At 43.0% G+C, this 18,748-nt stretch overlaps 2 protein-coding genes across 5 annotated transcripts in view; one reads left to right on the top strand and one right to left on the bottom strand.

Annotated features, from left to right (window-relative positions):
- Positions 1 to 70: 70 nt before the first annotated feature.
- Positions 71 to 5,388, bottom strand: LOC122675526 (5-hydroxytryptamine receptor 3C-like). Its single transcript, XM_043874408.1, has 9 exons — positions 5,322 to 5,388; positions 3,784 to 3,950; positions 3,367 to 3,411; positions 2,791 to 2,900; positions 2,368 to 2,537; positions 2,027 to 2,184; positions 1,019 to 1,223; positions 633 to 836; positions 71 to 503 (listed from the first exon to the last, which is right to left on the bottom strand). Exons 1-9 carry the CDS (start codon positions 5,386 to 5,388, stop codon positions 274 to 276), a joined length of 1,356 nt encoding a protein of 451 aa, XP_043730343.1. The 3' UTR covers positions 71 to 273.
- Positions 5,389 to 17,626: 12,238 nt separating this feature from the next.
- ABCC5 (ATP binding cassette subfamily C member 5) overlaps positions 17,627 to 18,748 on the top strand; it is an 80,223-nt gene continuing 79,101 nt past the window's right edge. For 3 of the 4 annotated variants that reach the window (XM_043873857.1, XM_043873863.1, XM_043873862.1), the window contains exon 1: positions 17,627 to 17,778. The gene's annotated coding sequence lies outside the window, so the exon portion shown is untranslated. Of the gene's footprint in view, positions 17,779 to 18,277; positions 18,297 to 18,748 lie in introns of those variants that run through there. The other variant, XM_043873859.1, reaches the window with a different exon arrangement.

The raw sequence follows: 18,748 nt of genomic DNA, 5'->3' as shown, positions 1-18,748 counted from the left end.
AATCAAGGAAGTATTCTAAGAACCTGAATCCTAAGGAGCCAGAAAGGCAGGACTCACCGGAGGGCTGAGGGTAGCTGATGGCATGCCAGAGCAAGGACTTGACTTGGGAGAGCTTAGGAAACCATCCAGATCTGGTCTGAAACTGCAGAGGAACTGGGATGAAAACAAGGTGGTTGCCAGAGCTGTAAGGTAGGATTTGGGCAGGGATGAGAGCCTGGCTGGTTTCAGGGGGCAAGAGAAGCTCTGGCCTGGAACTTGCAGGTAGATATCTGCCTAGGTGTTCCAGAGGATAATGACTGTGACAACGGAGGTGGCCATGAAGAGCAGGTAGAGACGGAAAAGCAGGGTGTCCATCATGTGGCTTAACCACACCCACAGGTGGACCAAGTGCTGCTTCTGAGCCTTGTCTTCCTGCTGGTTCCTTGCTGACGCAGGGCACCCATTTAGCTCTGTCTCTCTGGGACCTGGCACCTTCCCCACCAACTCCATGGACTCCTTCACACCTACGGAGAGACAGACTCAGCTGTGGGCCACCAAGGTCAGCTGGGGAGTTATGTGGGGAGGGAAGGAGGTGGGAGCAGGGAAGCGGAGGTGATAGAAGAGGAAGCCTGGGCAGTGCTGACTTCCCTCACCAGGCAGGTGGGCAAGGTCCACGTTTCCCTTCCAAGGCACAGCGGGGCAGCATGTCCTTGGGCTGGTGCAGTGTAGAAGCAGGGAGTGGAGCCAATGAGGCATGGGTGGGGGCTGGGTGATGGCCAGGTGCAGCAGGTAGGAGATGAAGATGGTCTCCAGCAGGCTGAGCACCATCAGGGACAGACACAGGGCAAAGTAGACACCTGGAGGGAAGTTGGGCCTGCTTGAGGGCCAGAGGCACCAGCCAGGACTTCTTATTTTCTCTTTCCCCAGAAAAGAGGCCCTTTGCCAGGATCTCTTTTCACTCTGACCTGTTTCATTGGTCTGTTCCCCCATGCCATGCCCCACCCTACTTTTCTTCTCCTAAAGGTGGGAGGGGCCATACTGATGAGGGAGGTGCTACTGGAGGGGAGTAAGTCATTCATCATGAGCAGGAAGACGTTGTATCCCAACAAGAGTGTCATCTTGAATGAGGCACGGTTTTTGCTTTCCGCCGGCAGGTAGAAGCTGAGGGCGTCGATGGTGACCAGAAAGCTGCTGGGCACCAGGAGGTTTATGACGTAGAGGGTGGGCCTGCGCCTGATGGCCACCTGGTGGGGAGGGGAGAGGGAGGCAATTGAGGGGAAGGCTGGGAGGCTGCCAATCCAGGTAAGAGCAAGAATTTAGATCTGTCCCAGAGCAAACTTTCTAGTAAGGAAATGTTACCTCAAGTCCCTTTCTCTGTCCTCCCTCTCCAGCAAAGTCATCTTAATCACCACAGTGTCTTTCCGTGGTTTAATTCTACCATGCTGTTTACCTTCTTGGCCCATGTGTCAATTTTCTCTACCTAATTTTTAAATTCCTACCAATGTGCTCTCAGCAGAATTGAGGGACCAAATTCTTAGGTATTGTGTGCATTGTATTTCTGCTTGCTTTCCTCATCAAGGTATAATCTCTAGTGCCTTTGCTGGTGGACATTTAAAACCAGTGGGAGAGAAAGCAAGACAGAGCAGTCATTTTGGGATCACCAGGATTTGGAATCATAATATCCCTAAGACAGTGTTTCATAACTTTTCCACCACCTCTTTTTAAAAATAGATATAAAAATTCCTGTCCTCCCAAAAGTTCTGATAGCCCTGGCAGCTGGTGAGGGAGTGGGGGACATGGAGTGGAGGTTCATGCTCACTGTAAATCACTTCTGTGAGAGCTTTGTTCCTTCCTCAGGGAGGATCCATTCAAACAACATTTCCTGAGTGCCAGGTACTGTTTTAGGTATGGAAGATTTTTCAGTGAAAAGAGTGATAGCAACCTCTGCCTCCATGGAGCATGTTTTCTTGTGGAAGAGCTTACATTCTGGTGGAGGACATAAGCTATGCATCTAGAAGAAGATCCCACCCAGGGCCCCTGAACTCACAAAGAAGACGATTTGGTCATAGTCATTGGTGACCACAGTCATCTTCGTCATTTGATGGATACCCTGAAGTACCCACTCCCCCTTGTTCCAAACGATGTTCTGTGATGTTTCCAAAATATCCTGCACATCCTGCTCCATGCCCAGGACCATCTTTTCCACTGCAAAGGAGACCCAGGCAGTTCAGCACCCCCTAAGCCTCCTAACCCCTTTGCCCAGACTGTTGGATTCGTTACCACTTAGGTTCCACACCCCTTCCAGTGAGATTCACTCACTGTTCCAAGCTTTCTGTCCTCTTCTTCTCAAACCCTTTCTTTCTCTTTCAGCATGTGATTCTCACTCACCTGTGTAGACGAAGGACCTGAAGGTGAGGGTGCAGTTCTGTTCATCGAAGGGGAAATAGAAGATGTCCAGGTTGCAGATGCTGGTTACCCGCACTGGCTTACTGTATTTGATGTGACCATTACTGTTGACGTAAGCCATGAGACCTGGCGGGGTCTGATCTGTATCCATGCTGAGTGTGAAAAGGACAGAGAGGTAAAAGCTGTGGGCTCCCCATCAGACCTGGCCCTCATCCTCTCCAAGGTTGCCCATTTCTGTGCTCCAGCCCCACTCACCTGACCTCCCCCTTCTACCTATCTCTGTGTTCTGGGGGTTTCAGATGCTACTCCTTTCTGGTTGAATCTGTGCTTGGCCCCCATTGGTTACATCATGTTCTTCCCTGGAAATATGGTCTCTTCCTTGCTTTTTTCAGCCCTGACACTCACAGCTCCTCAATGAAGATATCTGGAAGCCACAGGTTCTCAGTTGCCATGCCCAGCTTCCTGATGCCCCCACATTCCTCTGGGTTCCAGGTGATGAATGGATTGTACCAGATCTGGAGAACACCATGGTACGGGACAAACAGGGCATGGGAACTGGTTTTAGTTTTCCTCTGTCTCTTGCACTTTACATTCCTTTCTTTACTCATTTCTTTGCTCTCCCACTGCCCCTCTGATGACAACTGTCACACTGTCACTGACAAACTTGTACTGCTTTCACTTCTCCCTTAGTGCTCTCTGGGGAGACCTTGAGCTTGGCTTTGGATTCCCTGGGATGGAGCCACTAAAATATTGGCTTCTGTGATCTTGGTTTATACCACTTGCTTCCTGAGCCCTGTCTCTGCCCTCCTTAAACTGGCAGAATAAATCAGAAAGTTTTATATTTTCATTATTGGTCCGGCTCTGTTTCAACTTGTTTAATTTGTGGATATTCTCAGCTTTATCCATTTTAATCCTCAAAGTTGGACCTCGCAGTAGAAAAAGGGAGGTACCATAGCAAAGGGGAAACTGAGTCTCTCATACCATATTTAGCCACAGGAATGATGTCATCAATTGAAGCTGTGCATCCTGGAAAAAACAGTTTTCATCCGAGATCATTAACTTTATGAAGTGAAATCCAATGACACCACCCACCTCTTAATCATTTCCAAGGCTGTTCTGTGTGGCAATTATGACTTTTAATCATAAACCACTAAAAAATGTAGGTCATATAATCCAGGGTACATGAGAAATGCAAGTGAAAACGCCAGTATGAGAATAGTCCATTGGGATTATGTTTCTTCTGGTGTATCCCCCTAAAGGGAAAGCTTTTATCTGCATTATATCATTGTAGCATTCCCTGTCATGCCTCCCTATCCCATAGAGCTCTTAACTTACAAAATCCAGTCAGTGCACCCACTGCTCATCACTAGACCATTACAGAGTTGTGTCAGGACTTACTACTTCCAGGATGGCAGACAGAGTGAAGGAGATGTTAACACGAATGGGGATGCTGACATTGGTGGCTGGACGGAAGGCCTTTCTGGCAAACGCTGCTTGGAAGGCAGCAGGATCCACCCCATGCTGGTCAAAGCCTGAGCAATTGATGGTCAATGTATCTCCTCTCCCTGGAGAGAGCAGAGACTGTGAGAAGAGTGCTAGGGCTGGGGTTTGGGGAATGTTACTGCACAAAGAGACAACAGGGGTTATGGAAGAAGCAGGTAGACTCCTACTGCTTGGACCAGGAAGTGTGGGCTAGGCTGGACTGGTAGGCAAATGGTGGAAGTTGATAAGGTGAGCTGAGTCAGAGCCCCATTCTCAATTCCATTCTCTCTCTCTCTCCATGCAAAACTTGTCTACATGTGTATGCAAACTCAGCCCTGAGCACCACTTTTTACTGTCCTGCTGTGTTCTTAACAATCTCACCACAAACCTCTGTCCTTGAGCCATTTGGGTGAATGTCACTGACAAATTTTGCAATCACAGTTCTCCTCCTCACTATATGAACAGGGCATAGATGGTCATGAATTAATAGTGAGGAAAATAATCAGGTGGGTAATGAGAAATCCATCCGTGGGACCTTAAGGAAGGAACTCAGTTTTCAATTTAATGGTTATATGTCTTTGTGTTGTGCTATGATTGTTCTCTTCTAAAACTCAGGACTCATCACCACTGAGACTATCTTATAAACAGTTCCTTGATACACCTCTTATACCGAACCCTTTTCTAATCATACTTTGTGGGGCAGGAACAGAGAATGTATGTGGTAGCATCTCCTGGTGGAGTCTGTTTTTGTCTCTCTCTAATTTTGTGCTATACCTCATTGCTTAATCTCAATAATGAACAAGAAATTACTCTAGACTGGGAAATTATACTGAAAAGTTGTACTGAAAAGTCACAACAGAACTTTTTATCTACCTCAATTCCCTTGGCATCTTTCCTTTTCATTTGCTTAAGAGAAATAAGGCTTCCCCAGTGGCTCAGCAGTAAAGAATCTACCTGCCAATGCAGGAGATCTGGGCACTCAGGTCCGATCCCTGGGTTGGGAAGATCCCCTGGAGAAGTGAATGGCAACCCACTCCAGTATTCCTGCCTAGAGAATCCCACAGACAGAGAAGCCTGGTGGGCTACAGCCCGTGGGGTCACAAAAGAGCTGGACACAACTGAGGGACTAAACAACAACAACAAAGAGAAATAAGGGAGAATTTTCTTCTTTCAACAACAGTTGATACCCAGAAACTGTAGGGGTAGATTATATGCCTGGAAAGAGAATGACATGGAGAAAGGAAAGAAGAGGGGAGTGGAGAAATAACCTAAGGGAAGAGTCAGATAACTGTTAAGACCCTAGAAAGTGCTATACCAAACTGTCAGTGTCATGAATTTCCATTTTTTCCAAAATGAACACCCATTTGTTATCTAGAAATAAAAAGAATTAGCCTGGTTTCTCTGTTCCCCAGACTTTATATGGACGCTCTGCTCTTGTTCTTGTCCCATCTTACCTTGAAGCAGCAGGTAGAGGATGAGGCAGAGGAGGAATCCTTCCCCATGGAGCCAACCTTGTTCCATCTTCCTCTCCTTGGATCTTCTCTGGGGACTTAGTGATGATGTTGATCTTAAAAGACCATAGGCCACACCTCACGCCCTAGCTTTGAATAATTCAGGTGTCAGGTGTCAATAGCCATCTCTCTAACAAACACCCCCCAGTGACAACAGAATCTCATAGAGGATTACCCTACCCAGTACCCTAACTAGACCTGAACCTGGTCTCCAAAAGTCATCTGACAAACCAGTTTGGAGAGGAGGAAGAAAAAATATTTGGTCATGGAGCAGTGCAAATGGCCTCCTCATACTTTAGAATCACTCTGGCATATAGCGCACCATAGGAAAGGCACAGAATGCCTGCTATTTCCTTCAAGTAGCACACACACTTGTTTTAACCCTGCTGTCATCTTTCCAAAAAAAAATGGCGGGGGGCATCTTCTTTTATATAATCAACTTCAGACTCAGAGGTTTTATATATGACTTCTGTACTGGCAAGTCTTAACTTTTGACTTTTTGAGTGTGTCAAAAGCAGTTTGTACTGGAGGAGGAGTGGGTGGAGGGGAGATGGCAGGGTTTTCAGCAGAAGTTGATTTGTAAGGTCATGACCAATCTGCCTGCAAATTCCTGTTGCTTTTGGCCCCGCTGGTGTTTTTAGGAAATTTGTTAGTTGTCAACATTTTAAAAATTGGGAGATTTCATGTAAAAACTGTGATTCTGGCTTCATTTGAAAAATAAGATCAAGCAATACTGGGCTCCCATTTTTACTTTATACAATGCTTTCTGCCAGAGTTGCAAAATGGTTAACCCTTTGGATGAAGAATATTCTCTCTAGATCATCACTGTGTCTGTCACCAGCTAGTGTCTTATTCCTGACCAGCTCCCCTCACTTATGTTACCTGCTTGGCCTCAATAGGTGTTCAAGTTTGCCTTTGAGTGTTAGGATTAATTTTCTGGTTTGATTCTTAAAGAGCCTTAGGAAGTAATTTCAAAATACCATGCCATGCCAAGGTGATCACGGTCTTGTCAGATTGCTAAGTCACTTCAGTCGTGTCCGACTCTGTGCGACCGCATCCCTGGGATTCTCCAGGCAAGAACATTGGAGTGGGTTGCCATTTCCTTCTTCAATGCATAAAAGTGAAAAGTGAAAGTGAAGTCGCTCAGTCATGTCTGACTCTTCGCGATCCCATGGACTGCAGTCTACCAGGCTCCTCCGTCCATGGGATTTTCCAGGCAAGAGTACTGGAGTGGGATGCCATTGCCTTCTCCGCTTGTCAGATTAAGAATGCGCAAATATTTGGTTCCTGGTGGAAGCCAGACATATGGGTACATGGACCAAAGTCATCAGTGGTTTCACCTGTTTTATTCTAGAGTGATTTCTGCTAGGGAAGGCTCTAGGGAGTGTCTTCAGTGGCTAGGAGAACCAAGGGAGACATTGCTCGGGAAGAAACTTTCCAGGCTAGTTAGTATGAGATAGTAAGAAAGGTCTAAGACCAAATCCTATTAGAATCATGTCACCCTCCTGTCTACGGTTGAGAGGATAAAACCTGTCATGCAGGAATTTTATGTGGCTGGAGATAATATGTGTACACTGCCTGTCCCATCCTAACCAGCTAATGAATTGAAGCAGCAATAAACAGTGAAAGTGGCAGTAAGAGCAATTGTTATTATTATCCTCAATGTCTTAAGGTTATTCAGGTTGCTTCAGCCTGCACGGAATTTTCTGCACTTAAAATGTCTGAGTTGACTGAATCAACCCCAGTTCCCATGAGCAGAAGAGTGTTTCCTCTCAGCTTCACTCAGCTGCATGCTGACAAGGACAATCCCTCCATTCTCCTCAGCATCATGCTTCATCTTTTGAGACTTCTTTCCCCTTTAGGAAGTTTATTTACTTGTTTTTTCTTTTTTAAAAATATGACTTTGGACCATCATTTCTCAAAGCATTTTCTGCAGAACTCTAGTTCTATGGGGTGTTCAATGCTTTTCTGAAAAATTATTTTTCATTGTTCAAGTTCAAATAACTGAATTAAGCAAGGAGAATCAGGTCTTATTAATGTAGGATTTCTCAGAGTATTTAACTAAAATGTTAATGTGACTTGAAAATATCATGTATATGATTTCCCACATGTAGTTAACTTTTGGAAATTTCTTTTTCTCAGACTATCTTCAGGACTAGTACTGCATGAATATTTTTTGGAAACACTGCTTTAGGTAAATAGAGTAAATCTAGAAGAAAGAAAACTTGAAAAAAATTTGTCTTAGGCTTCCTGAAAATAGAATGTAGAATGCTGCAGCATAGGTAAAAATCAAGAAATTTAAAAAATAAATGAGGTAAGTGTTTTCTTTTTTTTTGGATAAGTATTTTAAACCTGACGTTTAATTAGAACCATAAGAACCCATAAACAAATAGAAGATAAAAGAAGTATCAATTTCAAGCTGTTTCTGAATCCCTGAGCAATATAAACTTAGACTGCCTCAAGGAGGAATTTCATTTTCTTTCTTTTTCTTTAGATCAGTGGCCTACCAGCCGGAAGCCTTGTGTCATCCACCTAGATCTAATTTTAGGATGAGAATTTAAAAACATGCTTTGGTATTGTTACCTCTCAAATATACTCCTAAAAAAACATTTTAGGAGCTGAAGGGCTGTGTTGGTTTTTCTCATTGGTTGTCTTGCAATCAATAATGTGTATAATTTATGCTTTAAGAGTACATATTTTTCCCTTGTGGAATTCAATAAGTGAATTATTTTGAATGAAAAATAAACACAGCCTGCATCAGTTTAAAATTTTCCTGACATTCATGCCAGAAAGGTTATTACCAAGGTAGACCAAAGTTATTTATCACTTCGTCTGATCAAAAGCCCATATTTATAAAACATCACACCTGAGAAGCTTTTTGGAATGACTAGGAGTGACCGTTCTTCCAATCTGCCTAGGCCTGTCCTAGTAAGAAGGCTCCATTGTAGCTGGACTGTTGGTTCTGGCTTCTCTGGCTTAGTGGGACCCTGTTGCCTCTCATTTGTGACCTAACGGGTTTCCAGTCCAATACTTCATGATGTGGGAGAATCCCTCATGCATATATTATTGTTAGAGATGTTAGATATACTGAATCCTTTTATTGGCTTGAGTAAATAATCCTTACTTGTCATTCTGGGAGGAGTAAAATTCTAAGGCCTGTAAAATCCTAAACTGTGATGTTGGTTATTTTAACTGAGTAGATTTATGTGGATGTTCTGGGTGGTGGCAGCAGCTAGAGTAAAGACATGGAAGCTACAGTGTTGACAGGACCTCAGATTTGACTAGAAGAGTGACGGGAAATGAAGCTGTGGTGTTATGTGGCGCCAGATCACAGAAGGTCTCATATACCAAGCTAAAGTTGGGTAAAATTCCATAGCCCAGGATTTCCCAGACTTGAATAAGGTTCAAATCTCTTTTAAGGGAAATAATTCTCTTAAACCCCTGATATTGACTTCAATTATTTATATTATAATATTACTTAATGTGAATATTCATAAAACCATGTATAATGTCCTTATGCTCATAGTTCTTATACCACTATAAAATTAAAGTAAATTTATAAATTACTACATACAAGACTACAGAATCAACACAACACTAATTTAATGAGGTAGATAATATTGTTTTATTAATATTAGATAATTGCTGTCATTTTTTCCCTCTTAATAATAAAGAGCTAGTTTTTAGAATACCTGTCTGTTATTTTGTTGAGCCAATTTGATAATTCATCTCAGTATAGTAGTTCTTAAACCTTTTTTTTTTAAAGTAATCATTCATTTCATTCTAACTACTCCCCCTAGTTGGGAAGTTATTACTGCAAAGGTGGGGAGTGTGTAATTCTTTCCTACATAAAGTGAATATGTGAGTTATCATAACATGCCTATACTGCTGTATACTGTGTGAACACTCAGCTTCTCCCACGCAGTTCTCTATTAAAAATTCTGTGAAACCTTTGTCTGTAAAACATGTTATGATGTCATTTGGCTTTCATTCAGTATTGTTTACATTTTAAATCCTCTTCTCTTCTTTCCTAATTTGCCTGAGGCCATTAAAGGCACATTAGTCTGTTGTACTGTATTGTCTCCATGATCATGATGTTAAATAAAAGATTCTGTTTATTAACTAATCTTTAAATATATTTATATTTGGCTGCACCAGGTCTTATGTTAGTTGCAGGATGCAGCATCCTTGATCTTTGTTGTGGCATGTGGGATCTTTAGTTGTGACATGTAGGATCTAGTTCCCTGACCAAGGATTGAACCTGGGCTCCCTGCATTGGGAGCTCAGAGTCTTAGCCACTGGACCACCAGGGAAGTCCTAACTAATTTTTTTTTAAAGTCTTACTCCATGAAAATTGCAAAATTGATCTGCAAATGAGAAATTTTGTTTTATAATTGGCAGAAGAATTCAACACGAGTGCCACAGCAGCTGTGGGGTGATCACTCTTGACATTAGCTCCTGACAAGCTAGCTAGAGGAGAGTGTCGCAAGATTGCTGCCATAGAGCATTCTATGTCACTGAATGGCACTACCATCCATCAAGTTCTGCAACCAGAAACCAAGGTGTTACCCATGACACCTCTTTTTTTCATCCTACTGTATCTAATCCATCAAAAAGGTTTGTCAATTTTACCTCTTAAATTTTTCTCAAGAGTCTGTCCACTTCTCTCCATCTTTTCCACCACAATTCTAGTCTAAACCACTGTCCTGGATGACAACAGCCACTCCTAGTTAGAAATTTATCTTCCATTCTAAGCTATCTCTAATTCTTCCTCCAGTCTGCTGGCCTCAGAGACATTTTCAAAATGTAAATTTGATTTCTCAACCCTTAACCTATTCACTTTTTAAAACCTTGCAATGGTTGGCTTCTGCTGTTACTCTAAAGACCTTTAGCATGGTCTACCTCTGGAGACCTTCCCTTCCTTCTTCCACCACCTGGCCTTTGTTAAAATTCCCTCTGCTTGGAGTGCTGTCTTCTCTGCCCCCTTCCATCATCTTCACTGCTAGCTCCTACTACTTCACTAAGAGCTCCTACTATTCTTCAGATGTAACATGAACCTTTCTTTTCCAGTACACGGCACAGTTACAGTTTAAATTTGGATTGATATTTATCCCGGACTCTAAACCAATGAGGTCAGGAAGCTTGTCTATTTTGCTTCCATTGTATTTCCATCAAATATTGAATAAATAAGTAGACTGGGTACATTACATAATATAAATATATTTAAAGATGCATACAACTCTGCATTGCAACATAGATTCTCTAGCCCCTTGCTTGAAGGTTGGAGAGTATCATTCCCTGAAACACTTCAAAACACAAATACACTTTGAGGAGGGGATGCTTTGCAATTAATACCATGTAAATAAGTTATGTCTTTGGCCCAGGCTATCCTTGGACAAGCCGAGGTAGTTGGTACCTTAGTGTATTGAGGCTTTGATCCAGGGTTGAATAGTATTCATCTATGTGTTTTTTTTTTTAAACCTACGTAAACAAACCAACATATTTAAAGTATTTCAGGGAGATTTTTTGAAGTTTTTTATTTTATACGAAGGTATCAGCTATGCACCTTTTGGGTACTACAATGTTTTAAGCAGGGTCAGAAGTACTAGTATGCCTTGGAGAGGTGGCTTGAGCTGTGTTGAGAAAAAAGTTTTCTTCTCTCACTGGATGGCCAGAGGTGCTTAAAGAATTCTCAATAGATATATGTTTATACATCTATAACTTTATCTATATTTATATATCTATACGTATACAAACCCTCAATATTTTTCTGATAAACTGCATTTATCCTTATCGAGAGGAGAAATGATTTGTTCTTATGATATTAAAACTTTTCTATTATGACATACTTTACAGATTACCAAAAAGTACAGCAAATGATTTTTGCTGTACCTGTGTACCCACTGTGAAGCTTTGTTAAATTTTAACATTTATAAATCATTTTTTAAAGTTGATATATAGTTGATTTACAATGTTGTGTTAGTTTCTGGTTACAGCAAAGTGATTCAACCATATTTTATATATATATATTTATATATATAATACATACATATAAATATATATGTGTTCTTTTTCAGATTCCTTTCTATTATAGGTTATTATAAAATATTGAATATAGTTGCCTGGGCTTCCCTGGTGGCTCAGTTGGTAAGGAATCTGCCTGCAATGCAGGAGACCCATTCAATCCCTGCATTGGGAGGATCCCCTGAAGAAGGGAATGGCTACCTACTCCAGTATTCTTGTCTGGAGAATCCATGGACTGAGGAACCTGGCGGGCTACAGTCCATAGAGTCACAAAGAGTCAGACATGACTGAAGTGATTGAGCAAGCAGTACTCATTGTTGCCTGTGCTATACGATAGGTCCTTGTTGCTTACCTGTTTTATATATATTAATTTGTATCTGTTAATCTCAAACTCCTAATTGTTTAGGAGTTAATCCTTCCCCCAACCTTTCCCCTTTGGTAATCATAAATTTGTTTTCCATGTCTGTGAGGCTGATTCTGTTTTGTAAATAAGTTCATTTGTATCATTTTTTAAGATTCCACATATCAGTGATATCATATGGCATTGGTCTTTTTCTTACTTACTTCACTTAGTATGATAGTCTCTAGGTCCATCCAAGTCATTTCTTGAAGAAATAAAATATTACAGGACAGATGAAGCCCTTGTGTATCTACCCTCTCTGTTCTCATCCCCCTCCTGCCAACACCAGACATAACTGTACCTCGAATCTGTTGTTTTTCCTGCCAAAGCCTAGCTTTACATTTTTAAATACACATCTTCATCTATAAACAACATATATTTTTACATGTTTACAAAATTAATAGAGAGTAATTAAATGAATTAAGGGTGAGATGGTTAGATAGCATCACTGACTCAATGGACATGATTTCAAGCAAACTCCAGGAGATAATGGAGGACAGAGGAGCCTGGTGGAGAAGGAAATGGCAACCCACTCCAGTATTCTTGCCTGGAAAAGTCCATGGACAGAGGAGCCTGGCGGGCTGCAGTCCATGGGGTTTACATGACAGCATGTGTGCAACAGGGTGGAGGGAGATGGGTTGGTAGCAATACAGTGGTAGAACTAAAAAAAAAAAAAAAAAAAGAGGAGCCTGGTGTGCTGCAGCCCATGGGGTCACAAAGAGTTGGACACAACTTAGCAACTGAACAACACAACAGCAATGAATACAAATGAGGTCATACAATTTGAGTCTTTTTGTAACTTAATTTTGTTTATTTATTTCTGGCTGTGCTGGGTCTTTGTTGTTGCTCGGGCTTTTCTCTAGTTGTGGTGAGCGAGGGCTACTCTCCAGCTGTGGTGCATGGGCTTCTCCTTGCGGTAGCTTTTCCTGCTGTGGCGCGCGGGCTCTAGGGTGTGTGAACTTCAGTAGTCGTGGCAGGTGGGTCAGTACTTGTTGCTCCGGAGCTCTAGAGCACAGGCTCAATAGTTGTGGTACACTGGCTTTGTTGCTCCACCGCATGTGGGATCTTCCCAGACCAGTAACTGAACCCATGTCTTATGCATTGGCAGGCAGATTGTTTACCACTGAGCCATCAGGGAAACCCTTTGTAACTTATTTTTGCTTAACATTGTTTTTGAGGTCTATACATATTGATAACATCTTAACTGTTGTTCTTTAACTGTTGTATAATACCCTATTGTACAAATATCATAATTTGTACAATGTTGTTATGATATGTAACAACATTCTTGTTAATGAAATTTAGATTCTTTTCTCTATTACAGAAAATGCACAAGGAACATACCTCCTTGTGCACATGTGTGAGAGACCCTTTAGGGCAGCTTTTCTCTGATGATAGTATTAAGACATAATGCCCTAAGGTATTCACTGTGTATAAGGAATTAACTTCTAGGCGTCTAGAATGAGTGTGCTGTGCTGTGCATAGTTGCTCAGTTGTGTCCAACTCTTTGTGACCCCATGAACTGTAGCCCACCAGGCTCCTCTGTCCATGGAGATTCTCCAGGTAAGAATATTGGAGTGGGTTGCCATGCCCTCCTCCAGGGAAATCTTCCCAACCTAGGGATCCAACCCAGGTCTCCTACATTGCAAGAGGATTCTTTACCATCTGAGCCACCAGGGAAGCCCAGTGTGTGTTTAGCTATGTTTATCCTTGGGAGAATTGAGAAAATAGTCACTCAAATAATTTTGTGTAAGGTTTGATTCATTTGCAGCAGCTCTGATTGAGAATGGCTACTGTAGAGCGTACATGTAGAAGTAGAATAGCTAGGTTCAGGACAGGCGTATGTGATAGAACATTAGCTTCCACAAACATCTGTTCTTTCTTTCTTCCATTGTGACAGAATTGTAGGTGGCTCCTAGCTGTCTCATTGAGAACTGCATTTTTTTAGCTTCCTTCTCAGTTAGATGCAACCATATGACTAAATTGTTACCAATAGAATGTGAGTGGAAATGTTGCTTCTTGGCTGATGCCTTAAGACCAAGTCACACCTCCTCCACACTCCATTTTTCCTTCCCTCCACTTGGGTGACTGGTGGTGGCAATTAGAGCAACTTTGGAAGCCACATGTTGAACTTGACAGAGTTTGCCCTGGGTCTCCACCTGAGTGCCAAGACCACAACTACACTACTGATCTGGTATACTCACTCACCTGGGACTTTTATGCAGGAGCAAAATAAACTTCTTGACTACAAGATACTGAATTGTAGGGTTTACTTGGGATCTTTTTCATACTGTTCATGGGGTTCTCAAGGCAACAATACTGAAGTGGTTTGCCATTCCCTTCTCATTTCAGATGCTAGCAAAATAATGCTCAAAATTCCCCAAGCCAGGCTTCAGCAGTACACAAACTGTGAATTTCCAGATGGTCAAGCTGGATTTAGAAAAGGCAGAGGAGCCAGAGATCAAATTTCCAACATTGGTTGGATCATAGAAAAAGCAAGAGAGTTCCAGAAAAACAGCTGCCTCTGCTTTATTGACTATGCCAAAGCCTTTGACTGAGTGGATCACAACGAATTGTGGAAAATTCTTGAAGAGTTGGGAATACCAGACAACCTTACCTCCTTCCTGAGAAATCCATATGCAGGTCAAGAAGCAATAACTAGAACTGGACATGGAACAACAGACTGGTTCCAAATTGGGGAAGGAGTATATAAAGGCTGTACATTGTCACCCCGCTTATTTAACTTATATGCAGAGTACATCACACAAAATGCCGGGCTGGATGAAGCACAAGCTGGAATCAAGATGGCCGGGAGAAATATCAATAGCCTCAGATATGCAGATGACACCACACTTATGGCAGAAAGCAAAGAACTAAAGAGCCTTTTGATGAAAGGGAAAGAGAAGAGTGAAAAAACTGACTTAAAACTTAGTATTCGAAAAAATAAGATCATGGCATCCGGTCCCATCACTTCATGGCAAATAGATGAGGAAACAATGGAAACAGTGAGAGACTTTATTTTGGGGGGGCTCCAAAATCACTGCAGATGGTGACTGCAGCCATGAAATTAAAAGATGCTTGCTCCTTGGAAGAAAAGCTATGACCAATCTAGACAGCATATTAAAAAGCTGACATTACTTTACCATTACATAAAGGTCCATCTAGTCAAAGCTATGATTTTTTTAGTAGTCATGTATGGATGTGAGAGTTGGACCACAAGAAAGCTGAGCACCAAAGAATTGATGCTTTTGAACTGTGGTGTTGGAGAAGACGCTTGAGAGTCCCTTGGACTGCAAGGAGATCCAACCAGTCCATCCAAAAGGAAATCAGTCCTGAATATTCATTGGAAGGACTGATGCTGAAACTGAAGCTGCAATAATTTGGCCACCTGAGGTGAAGAACCGACTCATTGGAAAAGCCCCTGATGCTGGGAAAAGACTGAAAGCAGGAGGAGAAGGGGACAACAGAGGATAAGATGGCTGGATGGCATCACCAACTTGATGTACATGGGTTAGAGCAAGCTCTGGGAGTTGGTGATGGACAGGGAAACCTGGCGTACTGCAGTCCTGGGGTTGCAAAGAGCCGGACACAATTAGCGACTGAACTGAACTGACTTGGGGTCTAACAGTACAGTTCATTTCCAACCTATTAATTTGGCCAACTGTAATGTGGTTCTATCAGTCAATACTCTACCAGCAATGTGTGAAGCATCCTGTCTCTCTAGATCCTGAAAACACATTATTGTCAGATTTTTATGTTTCCCTATCAGGTGGGCATAAAATGGTATCTTGTTGCTAAGTTAATTTCCATTTCCCTGATTATTAGTAAGATTGGGTGTCTTTTCCCCTGGGCCCTGGTGTGCTCGAGACCTTGTAAGTGCCCTCCAAGTGTGAAGTTTCTGTATTCCCCAGTCCTGTGGAATTCCTGCAATCAAACCCTGATGTTCTTCAAAGCCAGATTCTCTGGGGGCTCCTCCTCCTGTTGTCAGACCCTCTGGCTGGGAAGACTACGGTGGGGCTCAGAACTCTCACTCCTGTGGCAAAACTTCTGTGGTATAATTGTTTTCCAGTTTGTGGGTTGCCCACCCAGGAGGTATGGGATTTTATTTTATTGTGATTTTTCCCTCCTACCATCTCTTTGTGGTTTCTTCTTTGCCTTTGGATGTAGGATACCTTTTTTGGTAGGTGCCAGTGTTTTATTGCTAATGGTCGTTCAGCAGTTGGTTGTAATTTTGGTGTTTACATAAGATAGGTGAGCTCAAGTCCTCCTACTCCACCATCTTGAGCTTATCTCCCTGGGTCTCTTTTCATATTTGAGTGACTGCTTGAGTTTCCTTTTCCGTGAACTGTCTATTCACATCATTTGCCAATTTTTCTATTCAGTTATTTAGCATTTCTTATTGAGTTGTAGGAATTATTTGTATTAAAAACTTTGTCAGTTATAACTTGTAGTTTATCTTTTTGCTTTATGGCATCTGATATAGAAGCTGAAATTTTAATACGATAAAAAATTAATGAAAGTTTATTTTATTAATTTGTTTTTGTATCTTATTTAAGAAATTCACAAGGATATTTCACATTTTCTTCTAAATGTTTGAAGGTTTTCCCTTTCAGTTGGGCCTTTGATCTATGTGGTATGAAGCTATAACCCCTGAGTTCTAAGAAATATGGATAACCAATTGTTACAGCATTATCCATAGTCTTTTCTTTCTTTCTCTACTGATTTGTAATGTTTTCTTTGTTACAGATCAGGTTTACATGTATGCATGCGTCTATTTCTAGGCTCTTTATTGCATTGGTTTATTAAACCATTCTTGGGCAAAACACTGTATTAATTACTTCAGCTTTATTGTACATTGGTGTGCATTTTGTTTGTTTTTTTGCTGTGGTTCAAGTCACTTGTTTGTTCGTTTTTTGCTGTGGTTCAAGTCACTTGGGATCTCAGTTCTTAGTTTCCCCACCAGGGATTGAAGCTGCGTTGTGACCTTGTCAGTCAAAGTGGGGCATCCTAACAGCTGGACAGCCGGGGAATTCCCTACATTGGTGTTTCATACTAGCTAAAGGTATAAAGATAGAGGAGTCATTTTACCTTCCATTTAAAAGAAAATCTTTGAAATGGATAATCATAATACCTATACATTGGGTTGACACGGAGATTTAAAAAACAAGTATGTAAAGCACAAGATACTGACTAGGTAGGCACTAAACACTAGTTATTTATGTTATGATCATCTTGAAGGTACAAATGAAACACAAAGAGAAATGAAGTGATCGATTTATTTGGAAACCTCAGTTTGATTTATAAAAAGAAAGGGATGAATTGGCATGTCCTTTATACAGCTCTTGCTACTCCAAAAACTGTGATCCTGGCGTTTATTTTCCAGAACGTGGGCAGCACAACAACATGTGATGGATAGTGGGATTAAAGTGAGAAAGGTGATAGCGCAGAGTCGTGAGCACGCAGTGGTAAAACGTTAAGGGCCACACAGATAAGATTAGGGGCCGGCTGGTCTCCTATAGGCTACGATGACCTTCAGAGTGTTTTCCGGTGCATAAACGGCCAAGCATCGCCGTGACCGCCCTGCCTACAAACACTGGGCAGCCAGCCCATAGAGGGCTCCTGTCAACCCTCCCGACCACTCACTGGAACACAGGGCCTTGGAGAAGATTCCAGACAGGATCACAGAAGCTCTGGGGAGGATGGTGCAGAGCCTGGAGCGCAATGGAAGGGAGGAGCGGCCTGCACCTCCTCCAGGGCTTCTACAGTGCTTCTGGGAAATATAGTTCTTAGCTGCGAAAGGAGCCTGGGGCTCCAGGAAGCGGGACTACAATTCCCTTCAGTCTTGGAAATTCTTTGTGCAGCACGCCTGCGCATTCTGGCGGCCAATGCCGCTATAAAGGCTTGTTTTGCTCCGGGGGCTAATGCTCCGGAGCGTGGTCGAGTGGCCGGCGCGGCCGTCCTGGAGCTGGGGCACAGGTAGGTGTCGGTGACTGCCGCACCCCTTCCTTCTCCCTCGGGTTGTCGTGGGGGCCATCCCCACCCAGTGTGTTTCGGCCCAGGGTGGGGGGCTGCGATCGAGGATGCGAGCTGTCCGCGGGAAGTCGGAGAACTGAGAAAAGCGGCCTGGCCTTCCTCTAATCTCCCGCCTCCTCATTTTCGGGACGAGACCCGGAGGGTTGGCGGTGAGGTCTTCGGAAGGCAGGTAGGGTGGGATGAGTGATCGGGGTGCCGGCTACATTCCCGGCTAACGCCACCAGGTGGTGCTACGCCCGCGGCCCGTGGGTGTGGGTCGCTATCGCCTTTCCAGGCCAGAATTGGCCGTGGGAACGCCCTAAGGCCAGGGCATCCTAGGGGATGCTGGCCTGAGAGAAGCCCCTCTCTTCAAGGTTGTAGAGAAGCGGTTTGGGGCACCCCCGCTCAAGCCGCACAAAAAGGACTGAGCAGCCAGCGACCTCAGAAGTCATCGTCTCGTTTTGGCTACTGGGTAGATGGAGGTTCGTGACAGAAGCACGCACAGGAAACCCTTGGCAGAGTCCGGAATGGAATCCAGATCTCTTGACAGTCATTAGTGCCCTTTCCGTTTCCACCGAGCAGAGCTGCGTGGGGCTTTGTGTTTATCACATAGGGGTCATTCGGTTTCTGCACAGACAGGGGGGAGGCAGGAGGCAGTGGACACAGAAAGGACTGGCAAAGTTTCAGAAGGTTTTGAAGGAGAAGATGGATAGGTCATTCTGGAGTCTCCAGGGTGAGTCAGTGAAAGGTGCGGTAGGCTGGAGACAAGAAGTAGATTTCAGGGAGGTGGTAAGTACATACCCGTGTAGCTTCAGGTCTTTTTGTGTGGCTGCAGGGCCTGGAACCACATTCCTGAGGTGCTGGAAACCTAAGGAATATTGCAAAGGAGGCAGTTTGGGAACACCAGTCTGGCTACTTCCAGTCCTTGTAATCC

This window comes from Cervus elaphus, chromosome 19 (assembly GCF_910594005.1).
Source record: "Cervus elaphus chromosome 19, mCerEla1.1, whole genome shotgun sequence".
NCBI lineage: Eukaryota > Metazoa > Chordata > Mammalia > Artiodactyla > Cervidae > Cervus > Cervus elaphus.
Note: the sequence above shows the minus strand (reverse complement) of the source record. Positions and strands in the feature narration are given on the sequence as shown.